The sequence below is a fragment of the Neopelma chrysocephalum genome, unplaced genomic scaffold (genome assembly GCF_003984885.1).
Source record: "Neopelma chrysocephalum unplaced genomic scaffold, ASM398488v2 Primary Assembly neopelma1_22, whole genome shotgun sequence".
In the NCBI taxonomy this organism is placed as follows: domain Eukaryota; kingdom Metazoa; phylum Chordata; class Aves; order Passeriformes; family Pipridae; genus Neopelma; species Neopelma chrysocephalum.
In genome coordinates this window covers 17,829,468-17,854,030 of record NW_020897689.1, presented here as the reverse complement: position 1 = coordinate 17,854,030, position 24,563 = coordinate 17,829,468, and the positions used below count along the sequence as shown (strand labels likewise).

Here is a 24,563-nt window from a genome sequence, read left to right as displayed (position 1 = left end):
ATGCAAAATCAAAATGCCTTGACATTATTGTTGTCTTTGAAAGACAGTGTTGCTAACTGAATGGAGGCTGGAAGATGATGTCTGCAAGCAAACCCCTTTTATACTGCAGTGGTTAGACTACCAACCATTGTACAATATGACATAAAACTCGTATCATTATGCAACAAAATATTACAATTCTAATGCAAAGATATAGAAAATTATATTCTGGCTATTCAGAATAGATTAGAAAAATCAGTATGCCAGCTGATGTAGTTCATTTCAAATTTCCATCAAAAGAGACACTTCAGTTATTAACTCCTTCTTCATATTCAGGAGATTAGAACTAGTGTCCTCCAGTGTTTTAAAAATACTGAAAGTGATACTGCTAATTTTAATTTCTTTAGCTCCCAAGAAACACTCTCTCATATGAGATAAAACACATCCCTTTAAAATTACAAAACATGACTTGACTTGTATATTGACCAAAATGCATACTATATACATGCACTGTTGGAAGTGACTTAATATTACACTGTAATTGATGATGTGATGAATCCATAGAGACTATTCATTTCCAAAGATGGATGCCTCTCCAACTCAAGTTACTTGATTTGCATCTGTGTTAAAATTTTACCAATTTTGTCAATAGCCTCAAAACCCAGAACAGTTATATTAAACCCCTAAGTTTTGGGTAAGCAACCCTGATACTGGATTTGATGTTCTGAAATCTGAATACGTTAAATTGAACCTGGGCTTGGGAACTCTGACTCTTGTATGAACTGATGAGGCTCTACATCTTTTTGTTGCAGACCAAAGGCAACTGAAAAGGGAACAAGCTGTTGCTTCTACCTTTTCTTGCTAATGCTCCAAGCAGAAATTTTCAGTCAGCTGTTCAATTCAACGATGAACTATTTGCCTTTCCATGAACTTTTAAACTCTATTAGTTTCTGTGGTAATTGATACTGAGTTCTATTTTTTATCATCTGTTTTCTTAAAGAGTTGTAGGATGACAGAATCCAAAAGGTCGTGTAGCTTTTAAAGAAATTACGCTCTGGAAGAGTTTAAGAAAATATTCCAAAATCATGTGTTCTGTAAAGAACCACCAGCTGCCAATACATCCCTAATTTATGTGCTGCAATTTTTAAAGGCACTTAGGGGCAAAAACCCCAAACCACATTTGAGCTAGCATATTCTAGGATATAGCTTTATAGACTCTTTGAGGATTTATTGTCCCTTTGTCACTCTTACCCATTGCTTTGTCTGTGGCAGGTTTTTCTATAGTGAGGGCAATGATACTTCTTTTCCCTTCCCTCTTCCATCCTTTCTGTGGAAAACACTGCAACAGTTTTACATTTATGCTTCCTACCTTGAAGCTAGCACTTGACAGCAGAGAAATAACATGAACTTCATCAAACAGGAATGACAGGCAGCTGAGGTAAAATTGCTAAGCAGGAGGTGGCAAAAAGTTTTAAGACTGTCTAAAGACTGCTCATAAAATCTTGCAAGATGCAGTTCACAGTAACTTCACTTTATCCCATCATGGTACATTTTTTTGGATAAAATAACATATCTGTGAAACTAATGAGGCACATATTGATGGTAGAAGCATAGCAATAGCATGAAAGCAGTAGGATTAAGAAGTCTTCAACGGAGTATTGGCACAGTGTAGGTGTTTTTCGGAACATAAGCCTTTGTTTTGAACAAAGTTTAAAAGTTCAGTCATGGCTTTAATCATATGCTTAAAATGTAACCCCTAATGAAAGATGCTGCTACTAAGAGGACAAATATATTTGTCTTTATTTTCTCTAGAGAAAAGATAACAATAATACCTTCTCTTTACAATGCTGAAGTTTGAAAACAGGAATTAAGTCACTAGGTAGAAGGAAAAACAAAGAGTACAAAACAGGATAAAAATACCAATTACAATAATATGATCTGTTCCACTTGTAAAAAGAATAAAATATCACAGGACCACATTCAGTGTTAGTAAAGTTATTGAAATAAATAGTAATATATGTCTCATTTTTCTGGTGGATGCTACCACCAGTAAGAACATACTGTGGAATATTGGATTATATAAATGGCACTCACATGAAATGAATAGATTTCACAGTTTAATTTTGTAGTTAAAATACAATGGCAAACTATCAGAATGCTCTAATGTTAGTAATTTTTGAGTTTTCAGGGATTATATATATACTCTTAGATGCCCTATGATCTGTGTATTACAATAATATTTAACTCTTGCTGATTACTTAGCTATGAATATTTGGAGCAAATGCAAAAATGTCATTATCACTATCAAACCTCTTATAGTAGTATATTTTGTAGTAGTGGAAAAGTCAAGTACTGTCTGTAATTTAGAAGTTGAAAGCATTATAAAACGAAGACTAAGCGGAGAATTATAAGTCTACAAAGTATTCCTAATAGAATATTTTTACATACAGTATTAATTTCCCCAAGACACAACTACTCAGATAAATTGGGCGTTATTAGATAAATGTACATTCAACACTTTTTTTAAGCAATATTAGCCATTCAGGTGTTCACAGAGCTCTGACACTTTGTTTTTTTTGTTCTGCATTCCATTCTCTACCTCGTAAAGGGAAGCTTATACAGGTAGTTATTCCAGTACTGATATTTAGATCTCTCTAGGAACATTTAAAACGCAGAACTGGATACACTTGTAATATACTGCTGCATTTTTTTTCATATATGATTCTCTTAGGGCATGTAGATGTAAATGAATAAATGAAGTCAGTGCAACATCAGAATTACGTAACTTAAATGTCTCAGATTTTTCCTCACTTTTTTTTTTTTTTTAATGTAGGCTGTTATCAGCTGCATATTTAAAAACATATCTGTTTCTATGTCACTTTTATCAAGTGTTATATATGGCCTTGTCTCATATTTACTTACGCTTTTGGAAATTTGAGGCATGTCTTATTTCACAAACTTTTTGCTTGTACCTTCTTTAAAGAATTGTGGTTAATTTTGTATCCTCTTGGGTGTACTGATTTAGCTGCAAAGAAAGTTAAGTATTGCCAAATTGTATTGCTATTGCTCTGGTGTGTTTCATCTGCACTTTTATAATGTACCTGGATTTAAATGACAATGCAGCAGGCCAGAAAAATAGTGCAAGAAAAGATTTCTTTGAGAAATATTTATTCAAGAATATTTATTCCAGAATAGTCACCTTATCTGGGAAATTTGTAGCAAGAAACTTCTGTCTTCATAGTTGGACTATTTGCTATGACACATTCTGATTATGGTGACAACACTCATTGTAAAGACATGCAATCTTGCAGTTTTGATTTGGAATGCACTGTATAAACTTAAAGTAGCCATGATAGGTTTTCAAGTGAAATTAAATTTTCTTTCTCTGTTTCTCCCAAATTTTACATCTATTCATGCTATTTTTAAAAATATCTTTACTGTTTTGTTGTATATAAGTACAAAACTCTTGCAGCTGTCAGTAATATCTCATAAAATATTAACATCTGTATTAGTATTATATATAACTCTAAAATACAATTTAAGAGAAACAATGTCATTAGAAACAATAAAATCAAAAGCCCTTCTCTTTAAATTTACCTTTTTAATGTAAACCCTTAAAAAAAAATCAATATTCTTGCAGAGAGAATATTTCTGCAGTTTTATATATGATACTCTCACACAGTAAAGAATCCCTGCACTTCGATTCATCCATTTCTTTATGGAGTCAAATTAATTTGCAGCCTTGTAGTAGTATTTAAATAAAAGAAAACATCAATATTAAATATATTCTTTAATCTATGCAGGATTTATATAAAGCTCTGAGACTCTTTCTCTCATTCCATTATTACTGAAGGCTTAATTAAGACATTATAATAAAGACTATAATCTGTTTAGCTACAAGACACTTTGGACTAATGTGATACTTCCTCTAAACATTCCATCCTGGGGAAAGGTAGCAAGGAGCCTGCCATTTAGAATAGTTAAAAAATAGCCTCTTGGTTGATTTTTAAGTGGCAAAGAAATGATGACAAGAATAAAGGAAGTAAGAGCAGTCTAACTGGGAATGCAGGTAAGCAATTTGGGGGTTTGCAGAGAAGTAACACATGAAAGAAGAAAGGATTCATTATAAGTTACCTTTTTGTGCCAAAATGCTTAGCTATCTTTTTGTTGTGGTTAGAGACTTCCAGCTACTGTAACCTAGTTTTTGTTGTGTAGTAAACTGTTCAATATTCCACAATTGGTTTATTTTCAATGAGAGTGTATTAAAAGTAGCTGTTGAAGCACAAACTGTTGTTGATAAAATAGCAACTGGGAAGTGGGAGGCTAGGCAAGAATAACCTTTCTTTTTGTATCCTTTCTCTTTGCTTTCTTAAAAAAAACACAACAAACACAAATATAATTATTCATATTCAAAGCAGTGTTGTCTTGTTTTGGCATCCCTTTACTCTTACTCACTTTTAAAATATATTTTTAAAAGGTGGCTATGTCAAAAGTTTTGCTTTTCTTCCACAACCAGAGAATTAAAAGAAAAAAGGAATTAAAAGAAATGGAAATGCACTCAAAAAGCCATAAAACACCTCAGGGTATACATTATTAGTAGCCTAATGTGTTGAAAGCACTTTTCCATTTGGTTGTCTTGCTTCATAAAGTGCCACAGACAGCAAGTGCACTCAAGTAGTGCACAGATTATATTTGCCTGAGGAAGAGAATGGAATCAGAGAAAGAGGCAGAGGTGTGGGGGAGAAGAGAGGAATTTCAGTCATTCCAGGACAGGTTTAAGAGGTTAGAACAAACAAGCCTCAACAGGCAAAACAACAAATGACCACTAAACTGCAGAGGAAATACTCTGGACATTCCACTTCTCTGCTACAAAAGGTATTATGAAACACAGTGACAATTTTCTTACCTCCTGAAAATAGCTGGGGTAGTTAAGTGGCAGACATCTGGGGGGAAAGTCTGAAATGTCTGAAATTATAGCTGTGCTGATCACCTGTGTGGGCACCAACAGGATTGCAGGGTTGTTTTGTTGAGTTTTTTCCACCAGTTTGTTTATTTCAGAGAATGAGATAATTACATTCAAAACTTGTTTCAAAGAGGTAATTTCATTGAGGTCGTGAAGTCAAGCTTGAAAAATTGAGAATGAAGCACCTTGTTTCATTCTCATTGCCCAATGCGTGGTACTCCTTACTGACTAACTGCACTGAGAAATTATAAATTTCCTGTGGAAATCTTACCTTTTTGAACTGTTTATAATGACTGTTTCTGCTTTCCTCTTTTTTTTCCTTTTTCTTTTTTTAGTTTTAAAACACTTTTTAACAACTTTACAGGCTAAAAAAAGGTATTTTCCTAATTGTACCAGTCAGGAACTGTAGTACAGTGAATCAAAGGAAAACTTTCTTTGGTGAATTTATGGAATCCCTTGATACAACTTTTGGCCTAAATCTCTAAAAAATTTTGGCCTAAATCTGTAAAACAATTCTGTGTTGCTCCATCTCTTTCTGAAATCAAACTTGCAATCCTTTACTATATGGAATGATGTCTCAGAAGGTATTAATCACATATATTTGATTGATATTAAAATGACTATACATTTTTATATTTGATGCATGTAATCAATTTTTTATTCCCCAATTTTGCTTTTTTTATAAGCCAGTTATCAGTTATGCTTGGGTAGTTTGTCAAGAGAGCACTTTATGTGCTAAACAGTACATAACAGGATCCTAAATTCTATTCTGATACGAGACCTCCTGTGATAGTAAAGGTCGTCGCTAATTTTTAGATACAGAGAATGAAGAAATAAAATACCACTGGAAAGGAGGCAACCAGGTAGTTAAAGAATGCCTGTTCATCTCACCTGTGACTACTTAGTGGTTCAGTGTCATAAAATACAACATAAAATGCAACCAGGGAAAAATTTAAAGTATGTTAATCCTTACACTTACTTTTACCTGTATTAGCAGAAAGATGATGTAATAATGCAAATACAGAATTTAGCTCTTTAACAAAATACATTCCAATTTTATTCTTAAGGCTACTTTTTAAATGTCATGAAGCAAACCTTATTTATATTTCTAATTACTGATGTTCTACTGCTCTTCCAGTGTGATACATTAAACCCACAAAGATCAGTAAAAAGTGGTTTTGTAGCCCATTGTGTCCATTATACACTGACAATTCAAATAACAAGAAAAGGTAATTTTTTTCTCTAGATTGAATTCTTCAGAGGTAGATTTAAATGTGTGCAACTAATCTATGTAGATGTGATTTATTTGCATGTTTCATAGGTTTTCGTAGAGCCCTTCCCAAATCTTCGTTCGCGAAGCCTGGCCATGATGATGATGATGATCATAGGTTTTCTGTTTGTACAGGGAGGAATCTTAATAAAAAAGCAGAATAAAATAGTATATGTCCAAATTCCAAAAATGTTTATAAGTCTGTTGGTGAATGATCACGCAAACTTGTGGTTTACTCTGGGGAAAAATCTGTTACTTGCTTCTCAGAATATATTGTTTCACTGTGTTTATTTCCTAAGGCCATTTTTAAGGTAATAAAAAGGATGAAAAACTTCCTATGGTGTGTCAACATGCTGAGGCTTCTCACATAATTCAGTTGCTTTAACATTGTCAGAGGAGTTTCAGCAGTTCTTTTTTTCTGGTATCTGATTGCCAAGGAACTTGACTTCTCTTTTTATACCTACTTGCTTGTAAAAACATAGGAATTCAATCTAATTTAGCTAAACTAAATTAGCTAACTAACAGCTAAATGTTAGCTGTTTGTCCCTAAAAAGCAAGATCCTCTCCACCCAAACTCCCTATGTAGTAAAGGGATATAAAAAAAAGTCTTTAAGACTTGAAGGAAGTGAACCAGTCCTCCTAATATAGGCAGTTACTTCTACTCCATTAACTATATAAAGAATGCAGATATCTCCAGAGGGTAATTCCATCTCCTGGAATTAAGTACCTACCTCTCTCACTTCTAATAGGAAATGGCAAGAGGGTACTTTAGCATAATAGCCTACACGTTGGAAGAGTCACCCTGACATGAGAGACAGGATCTCTCCGTGCTAGTCAGCCTGCAGCCTGGTACCATCTGTCTCACCACTGGCCAAAGGATGTCCAGAGACAGAGCAGGGCTGAGGTTCTGGCTCCCCCTTCCAGAGACTGTTCTCTGTGCTATCCATACAGCTACATGCCAATGTAGCTGTAGCAATATTCATGCCAATGCTGTTGACAGGAGACAGGGGTCTCAGTCATACTGTCTGGTAGGATTCATCCAGCTGTAGTATTGCTTAAGTGCAGTATATAAATGCTTATCTCCTGCAGCCTGAGTACTGTATCCCCCACACCATGGTGGGGTACTCTGGTATTACCTACCATGACCAAATTGGACACAGACTCTCTACTCCCCATACTACAGTGTAGCTTTTATTTTTTTTACAGATATTTAACCCAATTTATTTCACTAATTTAGTAAACAGTGAAATCCCACAAAAAGTTGTTTTAGCATGACTGAAAGGTGGGGAACATAGGGTGGGTATACAAGCAGGAAGAGAAAAGTCAACATAAATTTCTTCAGCCAAGTTTTTCATGAAAGAGGAAGATCAGCAAAAACAGGCCTCATGTAGATGTCTTCAACTTAGCAGCTGGGGATTTTCCATGTTTGCGAATGTTGTAGTCAGATAAGCCTTCTTTACACTTTTCCTTTCTTCTGTCTGTCTTTGCAATTCCCAAAAGTTTTAAAAACTAATGAGAATGTCTCTCAGGTTTTGAGATCAAATTTAAATCCATGCTTCTTGAGCTGCTCTCACTTCATAGGAAGTGTTCTGCACCATTTTAGAGTGCTGAGACTTCTTAATTCGTGGCATAATTTGTGTGGAAAAAATAGCCTACATTGCTTTGGGGAAGCCAGATTGATGTAAAATATTTGGGTTTTTTCTGTTTTTGTTTTGGTTTTTTTTGTTATTATTTTTCTTTATTAGCTATGAACTTAATAATTGCTGAATAAAGGGTGTAAATAAAATATTTTTTGCTTTTCTCTTCCTGTTTGCTTTTCCATTCATTGTGGCTGCTGTTTTCACTTCCCAGGTGCAGATATACCTGGGGAAAATTATAGCCTTAGTACAGCATTATTATTATATGGGGAAAATACAAGTTTTAATGGACATTTCTATATATATTTGCTTAATATTTCTTCACTGGAATACCAGCCTATGGCTGCTGTTTAGATTTAGAAGAACTCCTAGTGTCTATTGCATTGAATTACTATTCTATTCAGACAGAAGAAAATGTTCCTTTCCTCATAAGTTCATTATGAAAAAGGTAAACTGAGGATTTACATTCATGGAAGAGGGGGGTAATTAAAACTTTATGGAAGCAAAATGATCAAATAATCTCAACTCTCTCTAGAAAGGAAAAAAAATAAAATTTTAATCTTCAAAAAAAAAGGTTGATTTTATTGGCAAATGTCCACAGAATTGTGAATATAATTTTAATCAGGACCATTCACAAAGAAAGATGCTGCCAAAGAGACAAAAGGACCTGACATGCAGACAGCTGTTTTACTGTTTCAAATACCCTTTTTCCTGCGCTAATGTTATTAGTCACTTGCATGAAGTATTCTGAGGTGTTGCAAAGATTTTTGTCTTGAGTTTGCATGAGATACTCCAGATGTCTTCCAAGAAAGTCATGAAGTTTATTATTGTAAGAGGAGTCATGGAAATGCAAATGCAAATATGAAGCAAATCTCAAAGGACATTTGCTTTATTAAATTATGTACAAGTGACCAATGTCACACACACATCTGTGCTTTCACTTCTACATATTTTTTTATAAGATACATTTGTTAGACAGAGTGAATATATTATTTTTGCCACTTGTTTTGTTCTTTGCCAGACAGAAAAACACAGGCATCTACTCATAAACTTATATTTTAATAGTGTGTGCATTCTATTTAAATGTTTATCTCATTTTGTAACAGTAGCAATATTAATTTTAAAGGATTTCCTTTTTTTACATCATAAATAGAGTGGTTTCCAAGAGGACATAAGTCCTTAGGCTGACATAACCCCTATGGAGTTGTGGAGCTAACATTCTTTTTCAGTTCCTCCTTAAATAATTGATAATTCATAGTGTTTATGCATGTTTGATATCAAAAATATTTCCTTTTGCACCAGATTAACATAAATGGGCCTTTATATTGCTGTATAAACTATAAATTTTAAAATATTATAGCAAGAAAAATCCTAAGAGGCTGTTGACAAGCTGTTTTAAACAGATTATTTTAAAAGTTATTTGCTTAATTAGATAGTCAGTATACCTCTCTAGACTATTTAGCAATGTATGCCTGCACCTTAATTAAACTAGCTGCTCTTGCTGCAGCGCTATGGATATTAGCACATTCATTTACCAAACAGTTACCATAAACAACATTTTCTTCTCAAAAATGTAATAAGCAGAATTCAGGAAAATATCATATGCAATCTGAATAAAAAAATAATTGTCCCTGATGTTCAAATAGCGACTAGAACTCTCTAGAACATCTAGGCTTGCAGATGGTTCTATCAGTAAATTAATTTTCTACTTACATAACTGGATAGGTTGCAGGCCAAGCCTAGCTTAGAGCAATTATAGCTGCCTGACTTCTATTTAATCTTCTGATCCAAACCTCACTTTTTAAACTCACAGAAAAAATCCCAACAAATCGCATCTTATGCATTTTATGCTTATATATATTTAAACCCTATAGACAGCCTCACAGAAACTTCCCACTTGCTCCTGGTTATAATACCATACAGTCTTTACAGTGGGGTGACTTAGAAGGCAGTTTGCATCTTGACTAGGTGATCAGCAAATAATAAGAAATTCAACTGGCTGCATTGCTGGTCTCTGTAGCTCCACTGGCCACGTTGGTTTTATGTTGGCAAGCTACAACTCTAAAGCATACTTTTTTTGCTTTAGATTTGAATAGATGAAAAACTTCAGCTCCAGAAACATTACCCTTTCAGCTAAAAAAAACCCTTACATTTTTTGCAGATTGGTGTCTTCTGTCCCAAGCATTAGAAGATAAGAAAGTTAATATTAATAATGGGATTACTTTCAACAGTGCAATCTTTTTATCAGTCTGTCATCAGCATCTTAGTAGTTTTTTCTATTGTCTCTGTTACTTTGTTTACTGCTGTTATTTCAGTAGTATTTCCTGGAGAGCATAAGGGAGTCCACCCATATAGCGTCACCATTACTGAATAGCATCTTTTATATTTTCATATATGAATACTTTTATAATCAAAAATCAATAGATAGCCATATTTTCTGTAAGATGCATACTCTAGTAGTCCACTGGAAAGAAAAGAAAGTGCAAAAAGGGACACAGCTAAATGATGAACTCTTTATTATCCCAAAACAGAGGAAATAAATAGCAGAGTAGATTTTGTAACTAAGAGTGGGCTTTGGAAGTATCCCTTGACAACGCAGAACCAGAATGTGGTAGGACTAGATGAGATTTCCTCGGCTGGGAAGCAATAAGAGCAAAAATAAATAGTTTTGACAGACACCAGTGATAACAGAGAGACCAGGAAAAGGATTGGTTCACTGCATACTGAAAAGAAAATTATTGGCAGATAATGGCAAGAAAGTCAAGGTATTGAATGCTCTTTTAGATCAGTATTTACTCAGAAGGTCATTTGTAAAACAGATGATTGTCACCATTCGTATATGTGACACAATTTTGAATAAAGTCAGAACATGTTAGAGACCAGAGAGGGCACTAGGTATACATTAATGTGAAGCATTTTAGATTTACACATTCTCTATAATTCCAACTATGTCCTAATTACGTTACTTATAACCTAAAAACGATGGAGCTTCTGTTGTAAATCCATTTGCTGAGTACAAGAAGTTTCTAAATGACATAAATAGTAGTAAAGCAGAAGTTACAAATTTTTTGTGGCATAGAACAACCACTACATAGGGTTTCAGGGTACAGGCTGTCTTTATATAGCTTTATTTCATTACTATTTTTTTTCAATCATGACCAGCTCCAAACTAAATCTTTTGCAAATGTGTGTGTTAATACCCACCTAATTACTGCTAAGAACAGTCAGTACTCATAATGAAAGAGTAATTATATATTTGATGTAGGAATTACTGCCTTCATTCATCTTCAGGATTTTCTTCTTCTAGGGCTTTGAGCTTATGCTCTCACAGCAGCCTTCATCGTTATGAATAGACATGATATTATTCAGATACTTAGTTGCTTTGTTCAGTTTAATTTCTTAACACACCATTTTGATATATATTGCTATTTTAAGTGATATCACAATAGTGTCAAGTTTATACAGTTAATTCCCACATTGTGGCAATATATAATAATGAAACCACATACAATTTTACCTATTATGGAGCATCTGTTTTTGTTACAGCTTGACATATGCATTTCACTTGTTGTAAATTATGGCTTTTCTATTCTACTCATGCCACTGTCTTCATCATTATACCTCTGTTGAATAAGTTCTTTCCTGATTTTTCTTTTAACTATAGTGCTGGAGTAATTTTCTGAGCATGCGTGTGCATGCCTTTTTCTTTCAGGAAAGATAATGTCCCTGAATAATAACTTGAACTTCACTAGAGTTGTAAGAGAAAACATTGTGGAAAAAATTAATATTTTTTAATTGATTCTGGTAATTTTGCTGTCATAAGGATGATTCTTCCTTTTTATATTGCTTTTATTGTTGAAACTTACAGAAACTGACACATGTTGGTATCTTGAAAATATGGAATACCATGATTTGCATTTATTAGCTCATAACGTCATAGAATCTTGGAATGCCAGGTTGTAAGGGCACCTCAAAAATCATCTGGTCCAGCCTTTCTTGGCAAAGGAATAATCCGGACAAGTTGGCCCAGAACCTTGTTCAGCTGAATCTTAAAAGTGTCTGAAGTCAGGGAATTCACCACTTCCCTGGGGAGGTTATTCCGATGACTTTTTGTTCTCATTGTGAAAAATTTTCCTCATGTTTTTAATTGGAATCTCCCCAGGAGTATCTTGTACCCCTTACCCCGTCTTTCCCCTGTGATTCCTTGTAAAAAGGGAATCTCCCATCTTCTTTCTAGCCACCCTTTAAACACTGTATCATGGTGATAAGGCCTCCCCTAAGCTTTCTTTTTTCAAGACTGAACAAACCCAGTTCTTTTAGCCTTTCCTCATGTGGCAGGCTTCCCAGTCTTTTGATCATCTTTGTGGCCCTTCTATGGACCCTCTTTGAATCATGTTTGAACCACAGCAAAAATCTCTACTTTTGACTAAACAATCTCCTTTACTGCTGAAATTAAATTAGGCAGGGAGTTGTTCTGAAATCTGTTGACACAGATGCACTTTCAAGGACAGATCTTAAAAATGTTTCTTGACTTTTATATACTATGTGACATCTCTCACTCGTACAAAAATATGTAATTTTAAACAGATTTGAAGTTTGTTTTTAACTTTTTTTTTCTTCTCTGTTGAAAAATGATTTTCAAATGTTATGTTTAGGTTGGTAAAATGAAGTGAAATCCATAGTTGTCTCATAGGCAAATCTGAAATGCATACTAAGAAAAAGAGTCATCTTTAAATTTACTTGTAACATCATCAGCGCCTCTCTTAACCATTCTTAATGCAAATAAATTGCCAATTTATGGGGGGTTGGAGAAAATTCTGTGATTTTTAACTCATATAACCTCTTCCTATTTAAGGATTATGAGGTCATATCCAAAGCAAGAAAAAAATACCATCTATTACTACTGTGTCCCTTTAACAATATTGTAAAAATTTAAATAGTCCTCAAATGTAGTTCAGTATGTAGCACATTTAAAGAAGAGGAAATAGAAAAAAAAAATCTAAGCTTGAAAATTAATTGGTTTGCTCAAAAAATTGTACCCTACCCTTTTTTCTCCCTTTACATCTACTCCTTGGCCTGCCTTTCAGCCGTGGTCCCACGGATACACAGCTCTTTACACTTGCATATTGATCAGTATTTGATCATTTATTTTCAGAAATGCCAGAAGATACTGAGAAAACCCATATTTACTAGAACTTTTGCATACTATTTTATAATGAATTCTTAGTTATGAGGTGAAATTGGAGATAACTGTATTCCTTAGAAGGGAACGAAATTCAAGACTTTTCAAGCTGATGGCTCAGCAGCATGTTAAGAGACAGAAGGTTAAGGAGACTCCAATCTTTCCTATTTATGGCAGTGTAGAAGCTTTATTGCAAGAGAATTTCTCATTGAAAACCAGCTCAGAGTATAAATGAATACAGTGCTAGAGTGAGTCTGTGATTAATCTGAATGCAGAGTACACTGAGACCCATTCTGCATAAGGAGGAGGGACCAAATGTATTTTACAAAATATGAGGACATGACCTTTAAATATACAAGCACTACAAAGTAATTTTGTAGTGTTTCAAGTGAAATTTAAAATAATCAGTTATATGGATGAATGGGAAGCTTTCAGCAGAAGCAGGTACTGAAAAACTCAGGGTTTTATCCTATCTCACAGTGACATAATATATTTCTCTTTTTTGTGTGTGTGTGTCAGATTTAGCAATTGTGTTAATACCTAGTTCATTATCATGTGAACCTAATCTCTCAACAGCTATTTTATATTATGTCAACCAAATTATTTAAGTAATGTAATATCAGTTGATTTTTTTAGCTTACAAGCAGTTTGTTACCTGGTGCTGTCAGCCAAATTGTCTCATAAATATTGCTGTTCTTCCTGAGAGTTCCAAAAGAATAAAAGTGTGTAATTCTTTTAGACAGAAGTGAAATGTGACACAATATAATAAAGACTAGGTGTTTCTATAATTTTATTTTTAATCCACTCAGACTAAAGTAAACAAATGGCTTGGTGGTGGAGTGGTAGAAGATATAATACCTGTAAAGACTACAAAAAGCCTCTTTAGATTCATTGCTTCGGGTAAAGGTATTTGTATATAGCACTGGCAACTGGCCACTTTATTGAACTTTGCCAGTAGGAATTCATTTAGACCGCTATGCTATGGTGTAAGTATTAAATGTATTTTAAAAATCACTGGCTACATTTCTATGGGGCATTAGGTTCTGTCAAGAGGGATAATTGTCTCATATGTTATATATAATTGTATATAATATAATTGTACAAAATTCCTCATGTCTTCTGGCATTTAGCTACCCCTTTTGTCATATTAAATGGCAGAGTGTGAACTGCAAATGTTATCATCTGTACCAAAGTGAGGAGTGCTGAAATAATGCAAACTTGGCAAACTGTGAACTCTTCACAGGCAAGGTCAGAAGCCTGCTGATAGACTGAGAGCATAGGAACAAAGTGAGTTTAGCTGCACTCTTCAACAACCTGCCTCATTCGGTTTCAGCCCCGAGTGAAAAGACCAGATTGGAAACAGGGACCTTAAAGGCAAGGAGCCATGTGACTTAGTAAAGAAGCAGGTCAAAAGATGTGAATAGGACTTTTAGGAGGAAGAAATACAAGGAGAGTAATGAGCTCCAACAAGTAGATCATATACAGAGCAAACTGATGATGAAAATATAAGTTCTGTTATGAGGTATTTTTCTTCCAAACTTGCTAATGGTTCAAGTAGAAACTTTAGATGGGATCCACAGCTAGAGGTGTCTCAATCCAAATCTTAAACTGAATTTGTAGGAGTCACGGTTTGCAGTTCACTTCCAAAGAAGGCTGAGGAGGGAGGAAGATATCTCAGCTGGAGCATACCTGCTAGTTAAATCTCTTAAGAAGTCGGTAGAGAAATTATGTGAAAAGGCTTTCAGATACAGTGAAATCTGGAATCATGGGGTGTGAACGAGGAAAACCTAGCTAACGGGACATTTCTACTTACAGGTCTTCTTCATAGGGAAATGATCCCTTCTCAGGCAGTGATGCATTACAATGCTGCCCGCAGAAGCTGAGGTTTCAAGCCTAATGACAGAGTGGATTAAATATAAAATGAAGGCCTGGAAGGTGGGAAAAGCTGTGAGATTAATGATGATCCTTCCCTTGAGGAAGAGATGTATTGGTCATGAGTGACTCACTCCTGTGTGTGATGAAAACATCAGTCTAGTATTGACCTAATACTGTGGGAAGTCTTCTGTCTCCCAGGAGCTTAAATCTGAGGGATATTGCCAAAGCCATCTAGTCAAATGACAGTTAGCTGGGACTGCTCATTCATGCAGGCATGACTGATTTCACTGTCACTCTAAGCAGATAAAAAGTGACTATGAGACTCTTAGAGGAAGGCTAAAGGGGTCAGAGCTGTTGTAATGTGCTAGTAAGTCCTCTTGGTCATTCAGGAAAAATGTGTCCTACAGTGCTCATATGCAGAAGTAGTGTCACTAAAGAGGGCTTTGCCTTCTTTGACAATAGCGGGAACTTGCAAGTAAATACAGGGTGAAATGGAACTGGCTTAGCCTGAAGCAAAGAATAGTGTTTCAACTTTAGAAAAGCTACACAAAGGGCAGGCAGTTTCTTCTTTGTTTCTGTGATGGATTACATGAGAAGTAATGGGATTAAACTGCAAATGGAAAGAGTCTGGTTTGATAAAAGGAGAACTTCCAATGCTAAGAGCCGTATTTGCTAATAGATTGACTCATAAGGCATTAAGAGTGTCATCATGTCAGGACTGTACAAATGGGTTGGACAACAAGCTTTGTTCTATTGAGTTACTTTTCAGCCATAGGTTTCTGTTCTTTTGTATTATCATAAAATGAACAAATTCATATCAGTGTTTGCAACTCAACTCAAAAATACTATGATAAGACAAACTATGACTAACATTAGATTAAAGTTTTCACCCTGTTCCTTTGGCATTCTGTGAAAACTTCTGCAAGTAAATACTATATACTAGTTATTATATTGTCCAAATTTTATGTTGTAATGAAATTGTAAGTGAAAAGTAAAATTGAAATTGGACTTATCTACATTATTTAATTTCCTTGAGAAATCAGACAGTATGAAATCTGAAGTTTTAAACCGGGAGAGACATTTAGATCAATTTTTAACAGTTTAACAGTCTTGTTTCTACTGTAAGAATAACATGGGGTTCCTTATTCTGCAGTAATAACTTGGGAACAGAGGGCCTAGAGGCTGCAGACCTGCTAATCAAACTTCTAATTATAATTTAAAAAATATTATCTAGGAAAATCTGGAAGTTGTATTTCAGATGGAAGTCCTTGCTATCTTGAAAGAAAGACTGGATAGTTAGTTGCTACTTACAGTAGGAGGGAATCTATGGATATGTTTTTTAACAAGAAGTAAAATGGATTTGAATACATATGTTGTAGTATTCAGATGGATTTCCATTGTAAACTGTTTATCTTTGGTGGATAGTAAAGTTGTTTTAAATTGCAAATGAAAAGATACTCAAGAGGAATATATGTCACTATTTTGTGAGTAGACGTTTTACTTATTATTACCTACACCAGCTTTTTTGCTCTTAGTGTGACTGATACTTCAGTAATCATACTCCAGTGAACAACCACTATTGTGATATAAACCACAATTATCCAGTAGCATTTCATTATCTGGATCAATGATTCCGATATCTCCTTCTGGGTCAGGTTTTTGTTGTTGTTGTTGTTGTTTTGTTTTTGTTTTTGTGTTTGTTTGGTTTGGTTTTGCTTTTGATTTTTTCATATCTTTTAAATTCTTATTGTTCACAGTCCTTCTAACACATCTTCAGTAGAGAGACATATGTTTCTTACTTTCAAATGGGACCATAATAGCTTTTGCAGGTACTGGCTTTAATTCATTTTCATTGTCTCTAATAATATGCATGTTGCTGTTGGTATTTTATTTATCGAGATTCACTGTTTTAAAACTGTGTTGTTTGTAGCACATGTATCTTTTTTAAAGAGGCACAATAGCAATATTGTCATTAAGGTAGCATCCAGATTTAGGAATGGATGTTAAATATTGCAGGATTAAATGAAGTCATTCATCTGTTAAGCAAAAAAAACACAACACTTTTTTTTTTAATTTGAATAAAATTAATTGCAGTTATATTATGAGAACATCACAGTTGTGTGAAGACTAAGTTTTGTGCTTTTGTCCTGAGGGCTCCCACTATACTTTCATGGAATAGTCACAAATCTGGTATTTCTTTCTGATATCCATCCATCACTGCTCTGCTCATAGTGTTCAATGCATCACTGAATCCTTTTTAATAAGAAAGGAAAGTTTTGATAGTCTGCAGGTTTGTGATCACAGTTCAGATTTGTGCTTTGATAGTGCTTCTACGTGCCATAAATAATAATAATAATAACTCTCAATATCCAAATATTTTCTTTCCGTACATCAGTTCAAAACCTCTGTTAGGAATGATTTGTATTCATCTGCTTCCATTTTTGGGGGACCATTCCTGAGTTTTACTAGACATATTTTGTTGTCTCCAAAAGTATTTATCAAATACTTGTATTGAAACTCAACAAAAAATGGAAGCTCTCTGTGTACTTTGTACAACTGGCTAATAAAAAGTCAGTAGAATTTAAAAGGCAGCTGGTAGAATTATAGGACTGCTTTCCAGATGAGACCCTAAGACTGTCCTAGGCCTCTTTTCCTCTACTTATATGTAGGATTCAAAGGAAACATGTAGATTATGATGATCCATGAGAATGTTAAGTGCTAATACTGAACCAGAATAAAGATCCATCTAGTTATCTGTCTGGTGATAGCAAAAGAATAGTTATATTTCCCTTTGTCTTTCCAACCATCTGCTACTTTGGGACTTCTTCAGCAGATTAGGGACTTCCTGAATTATGTCTACTGTGTCTTAATTGTCTATAAACTTCAAAAATATTTGATCTCTTTCTGTAATTTTTTGACTCTTAAGAGAGATTTTATAATGTTAATTATATAAGCTGAAACATATAATCTTGGATCTCACTTTTGTTCCCATCTAGAAACCATGGTGAGAATGATTCAGCCTGCAGGTATCTACAGGAACAGACTCTAAAGCAGAGGTCATGCTTGTGCTTATGCATTATTCAGTGTTGAATCAAGCCTCTCCTTTATATAAATGTTCGCATATTCTGTTTTTTTCCCTTTTCTTTCTTCAAGGAACTTGTTGCTGAGTTCCTTCGGCCTGACTTTATTTGCAATCCAGTGTGTCTAGTCTTGAGAAAAATCCAAGTTAGATGTGAAAATACTAGAAATTATGAAAGTAAGCCAAACTTTCTATCCTTTGAATGATTTATTTGGTAAAATATGATCAACACACATCACACAATGGCATCATCCCTGGTGGGTCAGGAAGCAGACATGAATATTACATTAAATACTTCCTATGCTCCCATATTTTCCAGAACACATTGACCGATCACTTTGCATATGCTAGCTTACACGCGTTTTTAGCCTAAACTGTAAAACCTACTACAGCTTGTAAAATCTGCATCAAGAACTCCTATGTTTAGTCTATAGGAAGTTATACATATATTAGAATGCATTCACCAATATATGATGTTTTTTGTGTGAACTGTTGCATGCTTCTTCTCTGATTCTCTGTTTCTTTCAATGCACATATACTGTTGGGTAATAACATTTCAAGACTTTATCATGACTTACCTATTGCATAGAGCAAACACAAGCCTAGCAAGGACAGAAAATAAGACTAGCTAACTAATAATTTCCAGTGTTAGTTTTGCACTCTTTCTTAGTCATTAACATAAGATTATCACAGCATGGATTTATGTTTTCTTCCAAGTTGCTCCAAATTGTAATGATCCTGCTTCCTGTTTGTAATCACTTAACATCCCAATGGCACAAACTCTATTCTTGCTTTAATGCATGAGATGAAGAACTAGCTAATGAATTTACATTCTTGTCAAGCTATTACATTTTAATTAGCTGTTAATGAATGTAAATCAGCAATTGTGTAATGCAAACAATTCATGAATAAGGCTGCAGAGTCTAAATTGTTTGGGGAAATCTGTCTGTATTTGGCTAGCAAAAATTGAAATAATAAAGGGTTCTTTTTTAAGTGAAAAATTTCTGAGACCTGCAAAGTTACATGATATATATAGGCTGCAAGAAAATGATAGATCAAATCATATGTGAAAATGTGGAAGAATCTTGTTTACTGTCTAAGTCAGCAAAATAATGAACAGGAGCTGGTGCCCACTCATTCCATATTTTGCCCTTCAGTCTTGGCTGTTCCTCTAGGTACTCCAAGGGAAGGGTCTCTGTCAGGAACTCTGTCCTAACAACTAACACCTAATATATTATTGTTTCTTGCAGATGACCAGCTGTGATACCTGAGACTCACATGGTCATTATTCATCTTTCCCATTATCACATTAGAACTGTGAGTCTCACTTACAATACAGTTTATCAGGAAATAGGATTGAAGTAAGCATGGTATAGAATTTTCAAATATCTGATTGCTTCTATTTAAGTTTTTTAAGATTGGAAAACCCTGGAATCAGTGCTCTTATCCCTTGATCTTAATACACTTAAGTCATTGAAAGGCACATTTCCTCATCATCTCATGAGAATACTGTGATTACATTGGAATAGCAAATTTCATTAATATAAATAGGTAAAAAAGGTCAAACAAACCTCCAATAAATAGTAGTTTTCAAATTACACTTTAAAATCCTCCTATGGAAACTGAAAATACTTATTGCAGTGCTATTTGCTCAAAGAAGGTCTGATATAGCATCTCTCAGAGGAACGAACAATTCAGTTCTGCTTTAACCAAATGTGGAAGTTTGAAATCCAGCTTTTATGAGCTTAATCAGCTTCATTCCAGCAGAGGGCAACAGTAATAGGCTACAATTCACACAGAAAGATAATGGTGTGGAACACTATTCTTCTGCATTCCTGCTTCTCTGTCATAAAGGCTTTTAAATAATAAAAATTAAAAAACCTAAACCGGAAGCCAAAGCCTGCTCATTTGAATACCTGCTGAGAAGGGATGTTTTCGTTTATTTCTTCTGCAGACCAAGTACAGCCATCACTGTGAAAACTGTCCATCTGTGATTGCAACATCTAGTGCACAAAAATTACTGAATTTGACCATGGTCCTCTCTATGTTCCACTTCTTGTCATCTCCCTGACCAGTATTCTAATTTTTCATGTCTATGATGTCCAAACTTATTGTCCAGCTGAATTTTTGGAACATATATAGTCAAATCTATTTGTACTGTCTACAATCAGTTGTGCTTCAAACCAATCCTCTGTGATATCTTTCACTAAAATATATGTTTCCCATCCCTGGAAGTGTTGGATGGAGCTCTGAACAACCTGGTCTAGTGAAAGGAGTCCCTGCCCATGGTAGGAGACTTAGACCTAGATGATCTGTACTGTCTCTTCCAACCTGAACAATTCTATGATTCTATGATTCCATTATTGGTATTGTATCAACACCACTTGCCTATTTGGTAGTCAGATTCAAGATACTGCAGAGACTTTATTTTTGACACCTTCTTCCTTTTTCCATGTTGAGGTAATCACCAGATCCCAAATTACTTTCTCTATGGTATTTTTAGATTTTTTTTCCCTAATTTGCATTCATGGAAGTTGAACCAGAATAGAATATCACCCCTCAGCACCTGTTTTTTTAGCAGGAAGTAAAAGCAGATAGTTCTTGCAGCTTACATAATGCTTCCTTTATCTTTGCTTCAGAACAGAATTTCTTTTCTAGCTTCTTCTTTTGTCTCCTTTTGTGCCATTCCTGATTTTTAATTACTCTGGAGAAACACATCTAAATGCATATTTCTAAAGAATATTAAGAATATTCTCAGAGTGCCTGTTATTTTTTTTAATTAATTTTTTTTAGTATGGTATCTGCCAGTGTATTTTATTTAAAAATATTACCTGCATATATGTTTGAAGTGTATTCTACTCATGTCCTCTGATGAAAAACTAATATTATTCATTTACATGAGTTAACTGAAGAAGCATTTCTCGTTTAGATAATCCATCAAGTAAGAGAAGATTTTTTTTCCTCTTTTAATTTATGAAAAAATGTTTACATTTGGGCTTTAATTCTTAAGTATTATAGATCTGGATCACTTGTAGATTAAATTTTACTCAGTGTTCATTGTAACATTCTGGAAAGAACACTGTTGGCTAATGTTTTTCTCTCTGTGTGTTGCCTAACTGTAAAACTATTTTTTCCTGTAATGTCCAATATTTATGCATGTGAATGACAAACATTTAAGTGGTCCTAAAACTAATTGCACTTAACAATTCTCAGCTCTGGGTAGACTTGAACAACTATACTGGAGTTTGCAAACTATAACAGAATGAACAATAATGCGTTTCAGGAAATCATCACCATATTACCTGAAAGATGGTTGTTTGAATTAATCAAAGTAACAACAGTTAAGACAACTATGTAACATTGGTGCCTAGGTCGTACTTTAGAAAATTAGCTGGAAATTTTTGAATGAGAAAATGATGTTCCAATTACGCATTTGCATTTCACAGGATCATTCAAAGTACACAAGGCTCCTAATGTAGTTTATATCTGTTTAAAAGAATTAGTCTCTATGTGTGAAGTAAACAAAAATACTCCTGAGTTATCTAATATGTAACTATAATTTGCTACTTAATAGATTTTCAGCATTTTGTTTAGAATAGTAAAATCTCTTGACAGTGTTCTTTCATAACTTAAAATTTTCAGCGTATTTGTCTTTGCTCAAACTAGATGCAAATAAACAGTTTTGACAAGGATTTTAATAGTTTCTACTAACACAAACAGGGATTTATCATCCTGGAGTAGTTAATGTTTGATTTAGGAATAAATCCCAAAAGCCTTCAAATAATTTTTTTCTGTTAAAAAAGGGGGTTTCATCTGCCTTTTCTTTTAAAAATTCATGTTGGTATCTTATAAGTATAGATTATTTTTATACTATTTCTTTGCCCACTGAATGTCCTAGCTCCTCTAGTGCTTCCCCTTAACTAACACTGAAGAAAGGAGGAAGCTGAAGCTGATGTAAATGCAAGAAGGCAGGATGGAAATGTACTTCTGACACTTTTGATTCAGGATACATTTGAAAACCAACTGAAATTGCTTACCAGGATGTTCTTGACAGTGAGAATTATCCTTTGATAGCAAAACAGTGGGATGTCAGTGGCAGACTTGCTCTGTATTTGCATGAGAAATGCGAAGAACTTACCACTGCAGCAAACATAGAGTGGTTTTGAAGTCTGCAAAACACAGTGCCACTCACATCTCTGCATATAGTTGTTTGGGGATGATATTGTAAACACTGGAGGAAATTCAATGATGATTCTTCTTTTCTTCTAAAAAGATGTTGCACCTTGGTTGAAGCAGTATAAATGTTTTACTGTGGTATCAGGGCTTTTTGGATTATTCAGGTATATTCTACATAGATTCCTATTTGGCAACGTCTTTAAATACATGATCTAGTAATTTACTCATAACTAAAAAAAAAACTTTGTTAAAAATTAACATGAGAGCAAAAAATAAATTCTAGATATTAAGCATCTGTCACAAATGCACACTGTAGATTTACTAGGTTTAGTCAAAAGCTTTCAGGGTTTATGCATAAATTGAAGAAGAACACATTTGTTTTAGTAATGGTAGAAGTGGGTATGTTCCACACATTATTTTCTTTGTATTGGACACTTTTCTGTCAGAAAGCTGACAATGTTTATTTAGAGGGAGTCCATGAACTGTGGAGCTAAATACAAACTTCTCATGAATCAGGTATCTCAGGGTGGTTTTCTCTTTACTTTTTACTTGGGGCTATTGTTGAATGTTGAATGTTTAAGAAGAAATTACTTGAACAATTGTTGCAACTGATTCTGCATACTTGATTTTGCACATAGGATAAAATGGTAGAGTAAGGGATGTTTGCAAGGCTGTTCCAGCCCAAATTTTCATCATTCTTTAAGGAAAAAAATTGCTTAAAGCTTGGTGACTTCAGTGATTGGCAGTAAGTTGCTGTGAATTACTTTTATTTACAGTTAAATATTCCAGTTTATTTTATAGCTTCTAATCTGAGAAAAAAAGAAAAAGACATATTGTTATGGAATTCAAATAATTTTGCTTGTATTTGCCTCTCCTGTAGAATCCAGATTTTTTTGCACGTAGTCTCCTCTCCTGTGTTCTGAACATCAGACTGAACCACAAAATATCCCCAGAAATGTCCCATTATTCACATGAGCTTGTAAAAATTTCAGTCCCTTTACTGCAGGAGATTTTATTTTCTTTTTTACATGCATAATTTGGAAGGGAGTGTCTGATATATCCAATGTTTTGGTTTTGGTTTTTCTGCTAGTGACTGAGTATTAATCTATTTCTTTATTCATTTTTATAGATTAAAAAAATCAACAGGAATTTTCCCGTAAACCAGCAGGTAAGAAAAAGAAAGGTCGGAGTTGTTTAAGTTATAATTCTAATTCTCATTTGAACTATATTTAATTGTGTGGTATCTGTGCATTATTCTAAGAGAAGAATTCTCAGTAGATTTTCTTTAGAGAGTACCTTACTGTTTTTATGTTCTAAAGTCAAAGGGAACTGGAGTGTTTTGTCAAATTAAGAACACACCTAATCTTTTCAAAATCTATTTGATGAATATATATACATAATTTTCTTCATCTTACCAATTTTACTACAAAAGGAGGAATGGGATTGTTATGCTTTACAGAATGAGACAGAATCCATCAAGGTTCCAAAATTCTAAAAATATATGGGGTTTTGGTGGTTTTTTTTTGCCTTGAATAGGGATCATTTCTTGTAAAATGCATCATGAACACAATTGCTGCTATTCTTTACAGCTGTGTATACGGGGGTTGGATCTATGGGATGAAGGGATAGATCTTTTTGTTTTGAGAAATCTGTTTTTCCCACAGTTTCTTTTAAGAAAGCAAACCTAGAGGCAGCTTGAAGTTCAGGGCTGAAATTGTGAGATTGTAGTTGCTAGAGACCATAGTAAGAATGGACAACAGCCACACCTCCTCAAAGGGATCAACATATCGTTTAGAAAACTAAGTATCTTTTAGAAAACTTTAGTAAACAAAGTATAAGAAAAATATTCAGGGTAAAGCTCAGTACAATGTAAAGTTAATTAAGTATGCATGTGTTGTGTATCACAACTATTATATAATGGTGATTTCATTTTAAGGTGATAAGGAGAAACAGAGAAATCTGATTCATAAGAAGGAAAAAATTACTTCCTTGCAGAAGGAGAGAAATTTGCGTAAGACTGAGCTGTAAACCTGCCTTCAAGAAGACAGAGGAAGAAAAGTGCTTTCACCTCCCTTATAACATATCTTCAGTTAGTCAACATATTTCTCAGTATCCTGTCTCTGGTCCAACTTTATTCCTATGGAATTGTTCTGAGTGTAACTCACAAGGGAGGTAGATACTGCTATTTTGTTTTCTGTTTTCTTAATGAGAAAGTCCACAAATCATAACAATTAGTCACAATAACGATAATACAAATACTACTAATAATAACAATATGGGTGAATATAAACAAAGCTACAATAATTGAAGATAACACATTTGGGCATTTTCAGAATAGTTTCTATAACAAAAAGCTGTTAACTAGCCGTTAACTAGCTCCATTTTCACTCTTACCCTGAACT

At 34.2% G+C, this 24,563-nt stretch overlaps 1 protein-coding gene across 5 annotated transcripts in view; it reads left to right on the top strand.

Moving 5' to 3' along the window:
* SNTG1 (syntrophin gamma 1) overlaps positions 1-24,563 on the top strand; it is a 343,517-nt gene that overhangs the window by 243,190 nt on the left and 75,764 nt on the right. For all 5 annotated transcript variants that reach the window (XM_027674095.1, XM_027674125.1, XM_027674115.1 and 2 more), the window contains one exon: positions 23,291-23,329. In XM_027674095.1, the coding sequence (XP_027529896.1) occupies positions 23,291-23,329 (39 nt within the window). The remainder of the gene's footprint in view (positions 1-23,290; positions 23,330-24,563) is intronic.